At 39.0% G+C, this 19439-nt stretch overlaps 3 protein-coding genes across 5 annotated transcripts in view; 2 read left to right on the top strand and 1 right to left on the bottom strand.

Annotated features, from left to right (window-relative positions):
* Positions 1 to 875: 875 nt before the first annotated feature.
* The window catches only part of Lim3 (Lim3 homeobox protein), a 35902-nt gene continuing 17338 nt past the window's right edge, over positions 876 to 19439 (top strand). The window contains exons 1-2 of one of the 2 annotated variants that reach the window (XM_086837128.1): positions 876 to 950; positions 2508 to 2923. In XM_086837128.1, coding sequence (XP_086693254.1) covers positions 2587 to 2923 — 337 coding nt within the window. In that variant the 5' untranslated portion in view covers positions 876 to 950; positions 2508 to 2586. Of the gene's footprint in view, positions 951 to 1077; positions 1568 to 2170; positions 2924 to 19439 lie in introns of those variants that run through there. The other variant, XM_086837127.1, reaches the window with a different exon arrangement.
* Positions 9344 to 10487, bottom strand: LOC110181453 (uncharacterized). 2 transcript variants are annotated; one of them, XM_020949200.2, is made up of 3 exons: positions 10338 to 10487; positions 9477 to 10278; positions 9344 to 9420 (listed from the first exon to the last, which is right to left on the bottom strand). In XM_020949200.2, exon 2 carries the CDS (start codon positions 10276 to 10278, stop codon positions 10096 to 10098), a length of 183 nt encoding a protein of 60 aa, XP_020804859.1. In that variant the 5' UTR covers positions 10338 to 10487; the 3' UTR covers positions 9344 to 9420; positions 9477 to 10095. The 2 variants fall into 2 exon arrangements, with proteins under 2 accessions (XP_020804859.1, XP_086693255.1); XM_086837129.1 differs by lacking the exon at positions 10338 to 10487.
* Positions 10739 to 19352, top strand: LOC110181408 (RING-box protein 1-like). The gene is made up of 2 exons (XM_086837130.1): positions 10739 to 19070; positions 19137 to 19352. Exons 1-2 carry the CDS (start codon positions 18701 to 18703, stop codon positions 19148 to 19150), a joined length of 384 nt encoding a protein of 127 aa, XP_086693256.1. The 5' UTR covers positions 10739 to 18700; the 3' UTR covers positions 19151 to 19352.

Genomic DNA, 19439 nt, shown 5'->3' with positions numbered 1-19439 from the left:
TTAAGGGGTTTTGCTATGGGTTTGGTATGTATGAGGGGGTTGGGTGTACTATAGATAAACCGAGGTCTGGGAGCCTCAGACAGACACAGAAGCCACCCTATATGCAGATACAGCGAACGCATGGACACAGGGTGACTCGTGGCCAAGAGGGTTCTTCCCGCTTGTGTGTGTGTATGTGTTCTATATCTGTATAAGGCGGCACTGCGTCGGCGCTGGAACGATTTGAACCCTAGGAATAGATGTCACCCACCCACTTTAATGGCGACAGGCTGGGGCGATAAGATAATGGTGATACCTGCGCATGCCCGGTCTCTGGATACGTTGTTGTTGCTGTCTCTATCAACGATTTCCAATGTTTTCAATATAAAGGGGCGGCGCTTACTTTCCCCTGGAAAGCCAAAGGCGTTGTTGCTCTTTGTTGTGCCCCTCTCTCTGACTGCTGCTGCTTTTTTGGTGACCGCGCGTATTGACTTGGATTTTTGAGTTAAGTTTCTCATATTTGTTCGCCTCTGCCGGCGCTGCCGTCGCTGCCGACTTCGCAGCCGACTTTTAAGTGCTGTTTACTGTTGTTTTGGGGCCACGAAGGTGTCGCTCGACGTTGGTTGGCGTTTTTGTTCTTGTTCCGTCTGTTCTATCTTTCTATCTTTTTTCTTTCGCCGTGCAGTTTTGCAGCTTGAAATTCTTGAGGCAGAGGGAAACAGAAAAGTTCCCATTTTTCGGGGCAAAGTTTTTACGTTTTACAAATATTGTAATGCTCATGGAACTTTCAAGGAGGAGGACACGAGATGGTGATGGTATGGAAAGATATGCGCATGGCCAAAAAACAAGCATAAAAATGTCGTCGCTTCTGTCGCTGCTGGCGTTGTCGCCTTGTTGCCATTGTTGTCCTGCCATTCAGGGCTGGCTGTATGCATTTTACCATATCATTTGTGTCACATTAAGATCAATTGGTAAACACACACGCACACACACACACAAGCACACAGCCAGACAAACACCCACACGGCTAAAGCCCCACACATATGGACAGCGAAAAGGCAAGCGCGGCATAAAAAGTATCGTAAAAAGCTCATAGTCCAACGGCAGCGGCGGCAACAAAAGCGTCAAAAAGTGCGCAAAAAAGAAAGTAAACGAAAGAAAACACACGGCGACGAAGAAAATAAATAAAGATGCAGCGCGGCAAATAGAAGAATCCAGGCACAGCAACAACAAACAGCAAACAACGCAGCGGGAAACCACTGTCAGCCGCTTGCCAGTGTGGCCATGCCCTGTGTTGTCGCTGGTACTGGTACCGTTAGCCGTTGGCCTTTCGTCTCTTGCCGTCTGTTAGCCATGCCGTCGCCATTTTGTCGTTCGCTCGCATTTGCCGTCGTCATTTCCGCTGCCGTTGCCATTACCGTCGCTAAAATGGCGTTCGCATAAAATCGCGTTTGCGTTCGTGTGCAACTAAAACGAAATCAAGATAAAGGAAAAGCCAACGAAAACGAATTAATTTTTATTGAAATACTAGTATTGAAGTATTAAAAGTGCCGAGAGTTCCAAGTGCCGTTCGATTTTGCCGTTCTGTGTAAATACCATTTAAAATAGTTATTTTTATTCTGAATTGGGCATAGGAATGGGTAACTAGATAGAACAATAAATAAAAAGTTTTCTCGATGAAAGCTTTCAAATGAAAATCAACATTAAATATTTTAATAATATTAATAAACCCAGTTTCTTTATTTAAACATATATGCCTTCTGAAAACAATGCTAGAACTAATAAATACAGAAAATAGAATACATTCTTACCCTAAATATATGTTAATGGGGCTTAGAAACACAGAAAGTATATAAACCTAATTAAATTAAACCATAAAACCTATTTGAATTTAAAGTTAAAGCTATGTAAATGTTTGCCTAACCAAAATGAATTTGTTTGTAAGTTTTTCTGCATAATAAGTCTTCAGTAATATATATCTTATACTAGATTTAGAAAAGACAAAAATTAAAAAAAGGGTTTTTTATTGGTTAGTGCAATTTCAATCCATTAAAACAGATTTTTTTTATAGAGCAGCATAAAAATATGAACACCTTGATTCTATTCCTAGATATTAACACTGAGAATTGCCCACTAGTCAGAAAATGAATACATATGAGCTCATCATACTAAATATAATGCCATTGATCAGTTAGCATATTCCAGACTTATATAAAGCTCAGCTGACTCTCATAGTGTCCCCGTGTCGCAAACTGATTCAAATGGCTCAAGTCCCTGGCTACTTTAACTGGTAGAGCAGCCGAATGAATCAACGATCCAACGAACCAAACCGAACCGTTCTCGAATAGAAAAAAACGAAAGCCCCAAGAAAGCCCGTCGCGATAAGGAGAAACATTTAGCGGGTTCCGCGGTTGAGAACGAGCCAATGCCAGTTATCGAGCAGACAGCGATCCCGACTAGCGTCTCTGGCTCGTTTAACGGCTAACGGGACGCGAGTGCGGAAAACTAACCAAGAAATACGGTTTCAGCTCTCTTTTAGGGCTAATATAAAAGGCTAAAACAAATATAACTCATACGACGCGTGAACAAACCAACGGCCCCTTAGCAATGATGCAAACCCTGAAACCACCGCCGCCACTACATCATCACCACCAACTACAGCACCAGCACCAGCATCCGCAGCAGCCACATCAACATCAGCAGCTGCAGCAGCAGCAACAGCACCTGACAGTCATGGATAATCATCAGCAACATCAGCCACATCCGCCGCATATCCATCAGCAGCAGCAGCAGCAGCAGCAGCAACAATTGCAACCCACGCCGCAGGCATCGCACCTGGTCGGTGGTGGGCAGCTTCCGCACCACAATCACCTGGCTGTCGACCAGGATGACCCAAATCCCGAACTGGTGCTCGCCTTAATTTCCAGGAACCGGGCGCTCGAGGGTAAGTGGCCAAGTCATGCCATCTTTGATTCAGCCTTGTCCAATGTAGTAGCTTTTGTCTAAGAGTTTTTCTGCAGAGAGAAAAATCATTGCAGTAAGAAACTGCTATAAATGAATTAATTTCTGAATTAAAAGGTGTTTTGCGTAATTGTTTGATAGGTAAATTTTAGAATATTTTCAATTGAAGTCAATTAAGAATTCACCATCTTAATATTTAGAAAACTATTTCATAGGAAGGAAAAATATGTTACTTTTGTTGCTGTTCAGATTGTCATATTACAGTTTTGATATTTTTTCTCTGTGTGGGCCGCTCTTTAATTATGCAAAGTTTTTGTTTTCTGCTCGGTCTTTGTTTTTATGAACCGCAAAAAAGGTCATGCAATGAAGATGGGTTGAGGTTGTAGGTTTCATGTAAGGCTCTTGCGGTTGGCCTGGCTTTAGCATTTCCATTCTCGTTTTCCGGCTGCTTAAGTGTTTTTCAATTAAATACGAAAGCTTTCCCGGTGGCCCGCCGCCATCTTCATATCTTCACATCTCCGAGGAGCTCATTTCGAATGCCCTTTTAGGAGGGCCCAATGTGGCGGCTTCTCGGTTTACCGCCCCTCGTTTTTTATGCACTCGCTTGAAATGTATGGTCTAAGGGGACGGTAATATATAACTGGGAAAACTACCCAAGAAAGTTTTTTGCAAGAAAATATGCTGAACAACTTTGTAAGGAAGATGATTTATTAGTGCTGGGTTTTTGGTTGGTCAAAGGGATTTCGTTTGTCGGAGCTGCTTAAACCGACCATGGTAGATCCCGTCATGTCACATTTATGATTTCGTTTCATGTGCCTGCCCCCAACAAACATACTCCCACTCGAAAATCCCTCTCCAAATCAATCGAGAATCCCTGGGCTAAAAGCCAGTCCAGAAAGTTGACAACTGACTGCGGATTTTAGTCTAGTGGAGAAGATGACATCTCGGACGGAGACACGCGCCACTGACGACGACAAAAGCCGTAACCAAATCCAAAGGCGAAACTGTTGACAAACTCCGAATGTCGCCGGCATTGTTGCTAATGCGTTGGGAATACCATCAACCAGAAGAGGCGGTATGATGCACGTGTCCGGAGTCCGGAGTCCACAGAACAAAGTCCCAGAGTCAATGCCGAGTTGGGCATTGAAAAGAGCAGGCTCAGCTGATTTGTCCATTACCCGGGGACTCAAGTGCGGCGGGATTTAGTTTTTGAGCACGCGTAATTACAAACAAATAAATGATGGAGATGGAGTTGGAGTTGGATTGGAGTTGGAGATGAAGGGCAGTGCCCGAAACCGCATGTACTGGGACTCTCGGAGCGCCTTCGACACGTGTCACTAATATGCGATGCAGTTTCTGGCAAAGTGCGTGTGCACTGGGAGAAAAAATCAATAGTTAGAATAAATCAGAACTCATAGTTCAAATTCGGAAAACACTTAGCTTCTTACACCAGAGACTATATAAAGTATAAGATGCGTAAAGCCCAAAACGAGCGTTACCTCTCTTTTTTTTCAGTAGAAGATACAATCGTATTTATCCATTCTAAATATTCATTCAATAGTCATTTTAATATAAATATTATTTTATAGAAATTATCTTTGATTTACCATATACCAAATATTCGGTGAAACTAAATTATTAGTTTTTTATTTTTATTTTTAATTATTAAAGAACATCTAACCATTAGTTTAGTGTTTGTGTGGGCTATTTAAAAACTATCCTAAACATAATTGGTGTTGGATCTTTCATCTATAATTTGATAAATGTTATATTTAAATGTCCATTTATGATATTTATGGTATAATCATTATAAAAATTTATTTAGTTGCCTATATTTTGGGACTTCTTAAATATATACATAAACAAAGGTTAAAACATCATATAATCATCATATTATTAGTTTTTTATTATTATTTTTAATTATTAAAGAACATCTAACCTTTAGTTTAGTGTTTGTGTGGGCTATTTAAAAACTATCCTAAACATAATTGGTGTTGGATCTTTCATCTATAATTTGATAAATGTTATATTTAAATGTCCATTTATGATATTCATGGTATAATCATTATAAAAATTTATTTAGTTGCCTATATTTTGGGACTTCTTAAATATATACATAAACAAAGGTTAAAACATCATATAAGAAATGTCAATATTTAATTAATTTTCGGGAGATGTAAGTTCTTTACTATCTTTGTGATCTATCCCTGTAATTGACATTTAATTTATTTCATATTATAATTGTTATAAATGAAAAATGATATTGGTTTAAAAAATGATTATTCAAGCGTAACCCCGTTTTAGGAAAATTTCTATTTACGCTTTACTCAAACTGCCTATACGTTTGTAAAATATAAAATTATATTTCAAATTTGTAAAATTGAAATGTTAATTTCCCAGTGTAGTTATGACAATTGTCTAGTTTTATTCGGAATTCGGTTCTCAGTGCAACGGGGCAGGGTTTTGGCTGGTGTAGCGTGGCAGCTCGATGTCCCTGTGGACTCGGGTGACGTGTGCCGGGCGACGTGCAAAAACGAGCAGAAAAATTGAATTATGCGCTTGCGGTGCTTCCTTTCCTCCCCTCTGACCTCGTCCTTTCCCGATCCTGGCCCGCCCTGCCCCGAAGCCAAAGTCCCACCCCTTCCAGCGCCCCGTTTTGGGCAATCGACAAATATTTTGTTATTTGCACATAAACATATTTATCGAGTTTGGGTTTGGTTTTCTTTTCGACTGCTTCAAGTGCGTGCGGAAAGGGGTTGGGTGGGTTGGAGGAGGAGGTTGGCTTGGGGGCTGCACCCACGGGTGTTTTGTTTCACCCGTTCGCCTGTCAAAAATTGTGTAAATATGTTTATCATTTCCACTTGCCCACGGACCCGGTGCACTTAGCGCTGAGCAAACAGACGACCCAAAAGAACTCGTCCTCTATTATTCCCATTCCCTGCGCACTTGCCGCTCAACCGCTGTGCCCGCCGCGTGTCCTTCGTTAGCGCAGTCCTTGTGTGGCTTTCCTATTAACGGGCCTACAAGCCTGAACCACCCCCCATAAGCCCACTCCAGGCCAGGCCAGTCTAAGCGTATCCGTTTTTGGTTTGTTTTTTCCTTCCTCACTTCCTTCCATTCCCCTGTTTCCGGATCCGGATCCGCTGTCGGAATGGGGTTCAGCAATTGTTGCCTTTAGCTTATGTAATTTGTCATAATGTCAACAGGCGCAGATCACGCAGTAAGAGCAAACACTTTACTTCACTCGAGAACTGATTGTCCATTGAAATAACTGAGGCAAGTTTCTGGCTCCGCTCAACCCAAAAAAAGTGATTAAATAGATGACTTTTGCAAGGTCGGTAAATCCCTTTGAAGATTCCTTAAATATTTGGATAAAAGAAGTATTTGAAGTCGGTTTATTTTATTTATTTTCTGTTATTATTAAGACAACGATGCTACTAACAACTTTTTTAAATGTTATGTAGATCGAAACATAATTCTCTTGAGTGACCCTTTTATAGATTTCTTGAAGATATCACTTTGGTTTTTAAGTACTTTTAAAAGTTGTTAAATATTTGACTAAACCAGAAAAGAAGCTAAGCCCTTGAAGATTGAAATTCGATCACTAGGAATTAATACAATATAAATTATCGTTTGTTTGGCAGCTATATTATATAGTAGTCCGTTATTTATAAAATTGTAGAATAATATACAATACCTACATATATCTTAAATTTGATGAAAATTGGTGGAAAACTGGAAAAGTTATAATTTTTTTTTTTTTTTTCCGATCGTTCTTATGGCAGTTATATGTATGTATATATATCGTCCACCGATTCGACATGCTCCGACTTATATACTAGTAAAATTATATAGAAGAATAACTCCATAGTTTAATTTAAGTAGCTTAAATTTGTTTCAAAACAAATCTCTCACATCCGTGCATGATTCCCAACTGGTTCTAACATCCCCGGAACGAAGTGACTGCTGCCGGCCAAGTCTCAGAAATGTGTTGTTACAAAGTTGCAAGTCATTGTTTATTAGTGTTCTAAGTTAGTAACTGATCATACGTACTTACTGGTCATAGATACTTACTGTTCAGAGTTACCATCTGCTCATAGTTACTTTATGTTCATAGAAACTTACTGATCATTTTTAATTACTGGTCATAGTTAATAACAGGTCATAGTTTTATAAATCGTCCGATTGTTCATATGTTAGCTATATGTATGTACATATCTATATATAGTCCACCGATTTGCCATGCCTTGACTTTTATACTAGTAAAATTATATTGAAGAACAACTCCATTGTTTAATTTAAAAAGTTTAAATTTGTTCCAAAACATATCTCGCACATCTATGTATATGATTCCCAACTAGTTCTAACATCCCCGGAACGAAGTGACTTCTGTCGGCCGAGTATCAGAAATGTGTTGTGTTACAAAAGTTGCAAGTCATTGTTTATTAGTGTTCAAAGTTAGTAACTGATCATACACACTGGTCATAGATACTTACTGATCATAGTTACTTACTGGCCATAGATACTTACTGGTTATAGTTACTTAATCCTCATTGATACTTATTGTTCAGAGTTAAATAGTTCCATAGTTACTTTCTTCTCATACTTATTTACTGCTCATAGCTAATTACTGCTCATAGTTAATTGCTGATCCAAAAACACATCTCGCACATTTTTGATGTGATTCTCAACTGGTTCTCACATCCCCGGAACGAAGTGACTGCTGCCAGCCAAGTCTCAGAAATGTGTTGTGTTACAAAAGTTGCAAGTCATTGTTTACTGGTGTTCAAAGTTAGTAACTGATCATACATACACACTTACTTGTCATAGATACTAATTATAGATACTTAATGCTCATAGTTACATACTGCTCATAGGTAAATACTGATCATAGTTAATTACTGGTCATAGATACTTACTGTTCAGAGTTACTCAATGTTTATAAATACCTGCTGTTCGTAGTTAATCATCATAACATATGATTCCCAACTGGTTCTCACATCCCCGGAACGAAGTGACTGCTACCGGCCAAGTCTCACAAATGTGTTGTGTTACAAAAGTTGCAAGTCATTGTTTATTAGTGTTCAAAGTTAGTAACTGATCATACATACATACTTACTGGTAATAGATATTTACTGATCATAGTTACTTGCTATTCATAGATACTTAATGTTCATTGAAACTTACTGATCATAGTTACTTACTGGTCATAGATACTTGCTGTTCATAGTTAATCATCATAACATATGATTCCCAACTGGTGCTCACATCCCCGGAACGAAGTGACTGCTACCGGCCAAGTCTCACAAATGTGTTGTGTTACAAAAGTTGCAAGTCATTGTTTACTAGTGTTCAAAGTTAGTAACTGATCATACATACATACTTACTTGTCATAGATACTAATTATAGATACTTAATGCTCATAGTTACATACTGCTCATAGGTAAATACTGATCATAGTTAATTACTGGTCATAGATACTTACTGTTCAGAGTTACTTAATGTTTATAAATACCTGCTGTTCGTAGTTAATCATCATAACATATGATTCCCAACTGGTTCTCACATCCCCGGAACGAAGTGACTGCTACCGGCCAAGTCTCACAAATGTGTTGTGTTACAAAAGTTGCAAGTCATTGTTTATTAGTGTTCAAAGTTAGTAACTGATCATACATACATACTTACTGGTAATAGATATTTACTGATCATAGTTACTTGCTAGTCATAGATACTTAATGTTCATTGAAACTTACTGATCATAGTTACTTACTGGTCATAGATACTTGCTGTTCATAGTTAATCATCATAACATATGATTCCCAACTGGTGCTCACATCCCCGGAACGAAGTGACTGCTACCGGCCAAGTCTCACAAATGTGTTGTGTTACAAAAGTTGCAAGTCATTGTTTACTAGTGTTCAAAGTTAGTAACTGATCATACATACATACTTACTTGTCATAGATACTAATTATAGATACTTAATGCTCATAGTTACATACTGCTCATAGGTAAATACTGATCATAGTTAATTACTGGTCATAGATACTTACTGTTCAGAGTTACTTATATACCTGCTGTTCGTAGTTAATCATCATAACATATGATTCCCAACTGGTTCTCACATCCCCGGAACGAAGTGACTGCTGCCGGCCAAGTCTCACAAATGTGTTGTTTTACAAAAGTTGCAAGTGTTGTTGATCCAAAAACATTTCTTGCACATGTGTGCATGTATGCTTCCCCCTTACTGGTTCTAATATCCCCGGAACGAAGTGACTTCTGCCAGTCAAGTTTTACTACCGTTAGGTTTACTTAAGTATCCCTTACTATAAATTAAATACATTTGACTAGCTTTACAGTACAAACTTGCTTGCATTAATCAAGAAAGATAAAGAAAACACACCGTTTATTAATAAAACTCCTCCAACATTTGTAAATTTATTTAAGGTGTTTAAAAATTATTTGTAGATCCACACCGACCGCTGAAATTTTAAAAGAAAATGTAGACATAATTCTTAATATATATATGTCTTATTACCCAATGTTTCAAAGTCAAAAATGGCAGTTATTCCAAAATGGTCACTGAAAATTTTGATCATTTTTCGAATTAACTACATATAGTTATAGGTGATTATGTAGATGGCTTGATTGTACCATTGTCCTATATGGAACATGGCATTGGTAAGCAATTCCTGTAGTTCCATGCGAACGGATTGGATCTCCTCTTCAGGTGAAGTTGGGTCAGTTGCCACATGAATATCCCGCAGGAAATTCATGGGCGGAGGTCCGTGGAGGGTTTCAATGCTGGCAAAGGAGCTGGTGTTGCTTTCATTCAGGGGTTCGTATCTTATAGTGGTTGGGTAAATACTCTCGTTGGTGTATCCAGAAGTCTGTGACTCTGCTGTCGAGCGATAGGTACTGCCAGTGGTTCTTAAGGAAGTTATGGTTCTTGAATCTCTCACCTCCAAAGCCACTGGCGGTAAGGTCTGTCTTGGCTCTGGCAACGAATCACTGGATGCATCTGTATTTTCTTCGGAACTGGTTTCAGTTTGTGAATTATTCTTTCTTTTCCGTGGTCTTTTCTTGCGATTTGTCTTAGGATTATCCTCCGGATTGCCGTTTCCATCCGATGGCGCTTCCATGCTGAAAAAAAATGACTAATCCAGATCTAAATCGTACAGTTTAGAAAGTGCCGTGTCCGATTTAGACTTTAATTCGAATTGAGTTGTGGTTGCAGTGTCCTCGGTAAAATCGGTTTGCGTTGACGAATTAAAAGTCCTAAAGATTTTGGCCAAATCGCGTCGGAAGATATCATAGGCTACCAAATTGATATCAGACATCTGAACAGGAACAATTAGTCCTGCACAGTATCAAAACCATTTCGAAATTGTTTGCTTACCTTAATATTTTTTTCGTTTTGAAATTCAGTCCGAAATATGCTCCCTTGTTGGATACGAGTGTTATGGAGATTACCCTATGAATGAAAACGGTAGACCTTGACAGTGTTCGAAGGGCTAAATGGATTTAAATTAAGAAACAGAAATATAACTATATAATTGCATACTTTTTAAAGAAAAACATTCTTCGAAATCAATAATTAATTTAATCCCTTGCCAAAACATGTCTAGTTTTTATGCTTCCGTCTCAAGAAACTTGTTTAGTGTGCTTTTTTCAGTACTTTTTTCGGAATGAGAACTCCCGTTGAGCATTTATGTCGTATTCACATTCTGGAAGAATGAGTCCCGCCTCCATTTTGGCTTCTAAGGCAAAGGCCCAGAGAAGGCATTCTCTGGGGACATCAATATCTTATGCCTTTTCGGTGACCCCAATACCATTGGAGTCCGCTGTCTGTTGAGCACGCTTTCAGCATTTTTCATTGCTTGCAAAAAAACCAAAAAAAAAAAAAAAGTGAATAAGGTCCTGAAGGGAAGGTAAAATTGTGGGCCTAAACTCGCGCGCAGGTCTGGCAAACAAAGGCTGCTGGTCCAGAGCCAAGTTGAGAAATCAGTTGATTCTGTTATTTTTCCCGGGTTATTGTTGGCTGTGTTTCCCTTCCTTTGCTGGCGTTCACATAAATCATTTTTTCGCCATTTTTCCGGATTCCTGAGTCTGAAAATGTGGGGTTGGGCTTTTGTACATTTTACCATCCTTCTCCTTTTGCATATTTCATGGCATTCTAGGTCTGCGCTTAGCATCGACGACAGCTTTTTGACTAGCCAACTGCCGGCTGGCAGGTAAGCCAAGCGACCACCTCACCACCCACAGTCCCCCCTCCTATACTTTTCCACCCACCCCCACCCGAAATTTCCACTACGGGTTCTTTATTTTTTTTTTTGCCTTTGGTGTGTGTGTGTGGGTGTTTGTTTTTGGCTACGCTTGCTGCTCCCCTTGGAGGGCTCCTTTTTTATCGGGGGGGTTGAAGGCGAATGTTCAAGTTATGTTAAGTAAATAATGGGGCGTTCATATGACGCTGGAAATGTGTGGGCGTGGGTTTCTTTTTGTTTTCTCTCCTTTCCTTTACTTTACTTTCCACTCTCCTGGGGGATATCTGGTGGGGATGTACACAACAGCCATACTTATGTGTGTTTTTTGCAGTCAACTGTTTACTTTTATATTTCTTCGCTGCTTAATAAAATAAAATAGGAATTCCACTTGCTAAAAAATAAACAGTACGAAAATGGTTGGGGGATGTCAGCTGAGAATATGATAGTCATCTCTGGGGCTGTCGTGACTTTAAATGGAGTTCTAGAACTGGAATTTACAGGCTGTTTTTGGGTTACGAAACTTTTTTTTAAATGTTATGCAATATAAGAAATAAAATTTAAGGCGTGAAATAAGGGAGACTCCATCTTTAATTGCTAAAATTCTTGCATTCCAAAACATAGCAAAATTAAACATATCTTGAATTCCTACTTTTTATACCAACTCTTTATACTAACTATTATTTATTATTTGCTGTAGTTTGATCTTTTCCTACTTTTATAGTTTTAAGAAGACCATTGCTCATAATAGTTAGCAATATATCGTATTTAAATCTTTTAAATATACTATTTATATATTTATGGTCGTGTACTCCATTTAATGATTTATTCTTATATTTTATTTAGCTCCATTATATCTATTTGTATTTATATAGAGAGTACAACCAATTAAGTTGTATTGATACATTGCTTCAACATTACAATTTCAGTATTTTAATCTGCTGAAGATAACCACAAATAATTTTGTTGCAATTTAAAGATACGAATTCTTTAATTTTGTCTCTTAATATGATCTCAACTATAGCCGAAGAATTTGCTTTATTTTGCTAAGGGCAAAAAAACGAATTTTTTCGCTACTTTGGAGTAAATATATAAGTGAATTCATATGTACAGATGGATATGTATATGTTTATTTATATAGTATGATATTTCTACCCCTCGAGAGTGTTTGCCGAGTGCCTGTGGCAGCCCCCCAAAAAGAAAACATTGCGTTGTTGCAATGCTGTTTGTAACTGAAGTGAACTGAATATTCTCGTATTTGTGCAGCACACTTTGTGGAGCCGCAACGACGCCCTCCCCCCTTCGCCCGAATGCCAGCCACAATTTCCACAATTTTCTAGCCACTCCCCATTTGGCAGCTGGCAAAAGCTGTCTCAATGTTGCTCTGGCTTCTATAAAAAACAATATCCCGCAGCGAACTTTATTAAATTACACGATTTTGACAGTTAAGCAACAGCCTGCCCCCTCCAGTCTCCACCGGAAACTACCCCAAAATTCTTCTTCATACATTGAACCATCCTCTCTCTCTCTCTCTCTCCTCCTCTATACCGTGGAAATCATAATTTTTCTTATTTTATGTAATATGCTCGAAGCTGCCAACAAGCTGGCGAGGAAAGACCAAGGCAGCAGCGTATCCGCATCCTTGTATTCGCATTCTCGATGCCGAAGGTCTTTCTGTCTAGCAACGTGTTGGGGTTCAGGAGCTCCATGGTGTTCCTTAGGGGCCGGTTTAGGCAAATACAAGGCGAAAATGTTGGCAATAACAAAGTGTACAGAGATACGAATTCTTATTTTTATTTAATTCTCATACCCTAGAAGAGAGTTTTATGGATTTTAAGGCTGGCTTTCCTGAGGTTCTATTAAATGTTTGAGTATTGAAAAAGCTGATAATGTAAATATGATATTGAAGAAATAGGGAAGAAGCCCTTAGAAATTGTAAATTAATCCTAGGAAATCAAAAAAATATCATATCCTTTGTTTAAGTGTTAAAACGTTTAGTTTAAGAGAAATAAAAATGTACATATTTTTAAATCCTTATAGTAATTGTTGCAAGGGTATTTCTAGTTTCATCTGTCTAATAGTAATTTCCCCCGATGCCGCCTTAATTTTTTACTGAATTCCAAAATCCTGGCAGTGGCAACCGAGTTGATGGAACATTTGTGTGCTTTTGCCCGGGGGCAGATGGCAACGGAAGGGGCAATCCGGTGGAGTGGCAACGCAATGGTTAGCTATTTTTTTGCTTTTATCATTACGCAATTAGCGCGCCCATGTCCGCTCCCGCTTATCATCGGCTCCGGACTCCGGACTTCGGAGCAGTAGCTCTAAGGTTGGGGGGGAAAATCTCTGTACTCTGTGTGCTGCCGGTGTAAATATTTGAACGGCATTTCAGTCGATACCTTGTACGTTGATAAGGCTTCTTTGCTGGAGTATCTAAGTATCTGGGTATCTGGGTATCTATAAATACGCAAGGTAGGCCTTTCTATTTCCATTCGCCAGTATCTGTATCTTCTTCTTTGGGACCGTGTTCCATGCTCCTCCAGTGGTTATCTGGAGTCTGGTACAAGATTCGCCCATTGAGAGGGCAACACATTTGTTGACACTCTGTTTCGCTTTATGTTACAAGGCATTGGTTACCCTGTACTCAGGTGCAAACAACACACACCGAATGTACCAATTGATAACGCTGGAGGAGAACATGAAACCGAAACCGTGTTCTAAAACCAGTACGAGTACGAGTACCTTGTTCTGCTAACCGATATGTTTTTTATCGGAAGAGTGTTTCAAAGGAATGGGAAGCGGGAAGTGATTTTTATGGCTTTATTGGTATTGAAAGTCTTCCGGGGATCACTCAAAGCAGGCAGCGTTAAATGAGCCCTATTAAGCATGAATCCGCGGGATAATGCGGAAATTTTTCTTTTCATCCCATCCACCCCCGACCAGACTCACACTCACCCTCACTCCTTCCACTCCCAATCCGAATTGCAGTACCGAGATCCATTCAGCCACCCCTTTTTTGTGCTGGTCCTTTATGCTCTTATTTTATCAGTGATTATTTTCCACGTCGCTATGCTCTTTGTCTCGATTCCGGCTCTTTTGTCCGGGGCATATCTAAACAGGTGGTCCCAGCAGGTGGCTATAAAGCCAGCTCGGAAGCCCGAATCCAGATCCCTTTGTCTGCGGTGCGGCCACCACCCATCTTTCCACTGCGGCTCCTGTCCATTTATGCAGTATTTACCTTTCAATCAAGCCAGGATGTAGTTGTTTGGATTTATGATTTCATCTTTTTGTGTGTGTTTGCCTTGGCCAGTCAAGTCAACCGCATATTATTAGCATCTGGAAAAAAGGGAGATAACCGCATCGATGGTACGAACGTGGCAGTATATCAAGTTCTTTGGTCATATCTGGTGTTATTATTTATTAAATAATCATAAAATTATATTGGTTTATATTGCTATCAATGGTTTTATCAGCTACATACAGAATATGGAAGATTTTATTTAGACTTTTTACAGAAAAACCCTTAAAAAGCAATGATTAAGGTAACTGAATTATTTTTGAGGTATATAGTAATAGTAATTTTCTATAATAAGATATAGAATACTTTAAATTGAATAGCAATATTAATTGAATAATAACGTTGTAATAACGTTTTAAGCTTACCATATTTAATAAAGCTTATTGTAACTGAAGTTTTCTTTAATGTTCCATACACTTTTAATGTTATTGTCAAAAAAATTTAAACTACCTGTAAAGCAGCCAGATGAAAACGTGATGCCAATTACATATAATTATATTATTTTTTACTATTACTATTTTGTTGCCAAGTGAGTGTTTATTCAACTCGTGACTCAGTCGATCGAGTAAGCCACTAATTTTAGCTTGAATTATCTTTTGGGTTTTTTTGCTAGTGCGAGATAATCAAGTCGAAGACAATGCTAAATAATCGAAGAGTGTTATTATTGGTAGTATTTTTAAGTCTTATTCACGTGGACCCCACTTTTGTGAGTGATGACAGAGTGTTGTCATTATAAAGCAATCTAATTCCCGATATGTCATTTTCAACAATAATAGCCGCCGATTAGTTAACTTATCTTCCGCACCAAGGAGAGCCCAATTCCGTCACAATCGTAGTATCACGAGAAATCTGGCTGGTCGATAAATAAAAAAAGAGTCGATGAGAATGAGGATGAGACTTGTGGTCACAAGTCGCAAAGGTCGGTGTTTATAGATACTAAAGTAAAGAATGGAGATTGTGGCTTCGGTTTTTGTTTTGATTTTGGACACCAAACAGTTGGCAGTCGATCCCAAGAGTGTGCCCACTTATAGGGGCTTATCGGGCTTACGGAGGAGATAAGGTAAGTTTTGCCTAACCCTCTCCGATCTCCTATCTAAATAGATAAGTGTCACTCGAGGAAAAAGTATTGAAACGCTATAGAAAAGTGTTTCGACTTTTGGGCATCCGCTAGATGGGTATATAACCTTATAAGGGAGGTATTTAAAAAGGAAAATTAAATATCTAGTTAAAAAAAATAGTGAGCAGGTTATATTGGTATGATATAGTAAACAGTATGATATAGTAAACAGAAAACTCTGATACAATTTTAATAAATCAATGTTGGACATATGAAAAAGATATATCCTGTGATAAGGTATTCTATAAAATAAGAAACACACTGTTATTAGTTACAATTAGCCATCAAAAGTGTATAAACAGATCTAGGTAAAATGTAAGATAATGGGTATAAAAACAATTAAAGTACCTAAACCTTCACATAGCTCAGTTCAGTTCCTCCAGACCTTCTTCAGTGGTCTGTTTGTTCGGACATCTAAGAAGTGCGCCGCTGAAGGTTCTTCTCCAGGTGCTGCGCCTCTGTGCCTGAGTTCCTATTCAGTTTGCCGTAATATTTACACAGATTGCTGAACTACTTTCCAGCAAAGTCAGTGGGCGCACTTGAAGGTGTCAAGCAAACTGTTGTATAACTAGCGATGGCCTAACCCGCTGATGAGTGCTCCAAGTTGGGTAAAGCTGGCCCCGGGGCATGCCGACTATCTCTTTGGGGATCGCAGGGGAAGACTATAAGGCTTTCGAGCCACTCCAGAGCCTGAGCTCTTTCGAGTGCCCATATAAATGTGTGGCACTGATTGCGCCTCGAGTAGCTGATTAGGGCAATTCAACGGCAGCATAGGGCACAAACACTGCCTACTTGGATTTAAGTCCAATATAATCGTTTATTAAATCTAGAGTAAAGTTATTTGTGCGCTTTGAAGTCACCGCAATGCAGTGCAGTCCGCTATCCGATGTTTGTCCGGAGCCGGATTGCAGTTGACCCAGTAAGACCATCAGTGGGGGGATATGGGTAATCTTGGCTCCCGATAAGCAGGTCCCCTCTCTAGCAGCCAAATCACAAGCTGGCAAATAGATAAATGGGTTTATTTCCCAAACACATGACACCCAACTTCGACTTCCTTGGCGATTGCGAATGCGACCTGACCATTGACTCGAGCGTATGTCGCAAATTATGTGATGCTTGCTGAAAGCGTTCACTGAACAAAATGATTTTATTGCATGAGCCTTCGTCCTTAGCCGTAAGAGTAGCCTTTGCCTTTGCCTGAGCCACTTGAAACCATTCGCCCATATGTTGCCATTTGTGACAAAACTGCACCAGACACGACATCTCCGTAAGGGGTGGCAAGTGATGGAACCAGAAAGTCATACACTGAGAACAGTAACCTTCTGGATTCCTGATTTTTAGAAAATAATAATCTCTAAATCTTGGAAAAATTATGAAGATTTTGTAGAACTTTGGTAGAAGTGTGTCTTTATTTAAGTACAGAAAGTGTATACTTTTAAACCCGTTAAAAATACTTCAAAATGATAGAACAATAAATGCATTAAAATTGTATACATTACATTCATTAATTATTAAAGCTAATATGCTATTTAAATATTGCACAAATTATGCGTTAATCATTAATGCTGATATGTATTCCCAATTTATAATCCTTAATAATAATTTCGAATTGTTCCTAAGCAATAAAAAATAATAACTCTACATAGATCAAGTTTTCTAAACTACAGATTCTGATTATTAAAGATGTCTTTCTGATTTGAAATGATTTATAAATACATTTCTGATTTATCTAAATTTCAAAATATATTTTCATTTTGAGTGTAAAGTCTGGGCGGGGTTGGATAGTTAAGCGGGAAGGAAGATGCTGGTGCTGGTGCTGCTGTCGTTTGTTGTCGTTAATGCCCAATGGGTGGCAAATTGTTTTTTATTATCGCTCGGGCCGTGGCCAGACAAGCTGGATGAGGTTGGGCTCCGGGAAATAAACCGGGGGTTGGGTTACCCGACAAAGGAGTAAAAGCGTAAACGAGTCCCCCTTCTCCCTTGCCGATTGCGTGAATAAAACTTTAATGGAACGACACAAATCCCTGTTTGTTGTCGACCCTCGCACCCCACCAAAGTCTTTGGTGTCTCTAATGCAAAGTAATTGAGTGCGAAAATGCCGTCAGTTTTGTCGGAGGTTTTTGTGGCTGGTGCTTGAATTTTTGATACTTTATGTCCCCGGCACATCCGCACGGCTAAGAGCAGGCATAAAGAATGCACTCCAAGTGCATTCCGCTCCCCAGTTGGGGATGAACATATGGGAATACTGGAGAGACTCTAAATAAAAACTGGAATGTGGTGGAGGGAAATCTAAATGGTCAGTGCACAGTGCACAGGGTTTAAAGTTCAGACTGGAAACTAATTCTTGTTGGGTTCCTTGATCTAAAATAATATGGCTTTATCTATTATAAAGATCAAAACTTATTTTGAATTATGACAATAGGTTTCTCCAAAGATACATTTCCAAACTTTCTACAATTTGTTTATTTCAATAATACGAAATCTAAGCACAACTATTATATTTCCTTATCCACCATGTTCCTCAGATATCAATATATATATTTTCCAGTGCACTAGAGCAAGTATTGGTGCAAAGGTGGTGACGTTGTGCTGACCTCCGGGGAGACATGCAGCCGGGTCACGCGTTGTGGGCGTGTCAGGACACTCCGACTCCACTGTCACATGGAGCTCACGTAAATTGGTGATTGCAGCGCGTCCATTGCACGTCCCCATTTTTGTTTGCCGAATCTCAACTGGAAACTTGCAGCTAAGTTGAGTTTATGGCTTCAGTCGAGAATGGGCGTAGTCCTGCGGACGTGACCATGCAGTTACGACAGGCAAAAAGGGGCACAGATTGAAAGCTTCGTCCCGTACATTTTGAATTTATTTTTTTTGGTCATGTAACTTGGAATTTAATTTAAAGCCTTAGATGTTGATTTGGCGGACACTAAACATATAAAACATACCTGAGAATAGGACTTTATGTACAACTCAGTGGAATCGAGCTATTATTTTTGATTCTCCAACCCTTAATATGAAAGATAGAATGTCTAAATAGCCTTTGGACAGATTGTCAAATTTGAAGAATACGGAATCGGCAAAAAAAGATCATGAGTCCAATAGACATTAAAAAGGAGGCTTACGAAAAGCCTTACGAGGAGCCCTCCAGCGCTACTGAAACCTCAAAAATTACTTTCAAGGTGAAGAAATGGGACGCCGTGGCCTTGTGGGCCTGGGACTTGGTAACGGACAACTGCTCCATTTGCCGCAATCAGATTCTAGGGCTGTGCATCGAGTGCCAGGCATTGGAGTCTCAGGAATCCAAACAAGAGTGCCCAGTGGCCTGGGGAAGCTGCAACCATGCCTTCCATTTCCACTGCATCTCAGGTTGGCTAAAGTCTCGAACGGCATGCCCCCTGGACAACAAAGTGTGGAAGTATGAAAATATTGGACAGGCCTTAAAGGATAAGGGAACACAATGTAAGACCATAAATCTTAAAAATAGATGAAGCCAGGAATTAAAATATATTGCATAATACTTTATAGATCCACCGACGTAGGCCATAAATCAATGCATATAACGAATGCTTAGAAACAACGCATGGAATGAAAGGCATTTTGAACTAGAATAAATGACGGAATAAAAAACGATGTTATAGTTGGCTTTTTCCATTTACTCTTATTCTAAGACTTTTATTCTAAATTGTTATGCTTAGTATGGTTAAAATTAAATTAAATCTACAAGATAAAATATAAACCTAATATTTACTTTCTCTTGTTCGGAATTCTGGTCAGGTAAAGTTATAAAGTAAAATAAATTTATTTCTATTATGTTTTTTAGCAAATTTA

The sequence above is a fragment of the Drosophila serrata genome, unplaced genomic scaffold (genome assembly GCF_035046125.1).
Source record: "Drosophila serrata isolate PLE 108 unplaced genomic scaffold, ASM3504612v1 contig_302, whole genome shotgun sequence".
In the NCBI taxonomy this organism is placed as follows: domain Eukaryota; kingdom Metazoa; phylum Arthropoda; class Insecta; order Diptera; family Drosophilidae; genus Drosophila; species Drosophila serrata.
Note: the sequence above shows the minus strand (reverse complement) of the source record. Positions and strands in the feature narration are given on the sequence as shown.

Coding starts and splice junctions, on each gene's coding strand:
- LOC110181453 (XM_086837129.1), bottom strand. CDS start 10,080: ATGGAAGCGCCATCGGATGGAAACGGCAATCCGGAGGATAATCCTAAG.
- LOC110181408 (XM_086837130.1), top strand. CDS start 18,701: ATGAGTCCAATAGACATTAAAAAGGAGGCTTACGAAAAGCCTTACGAG.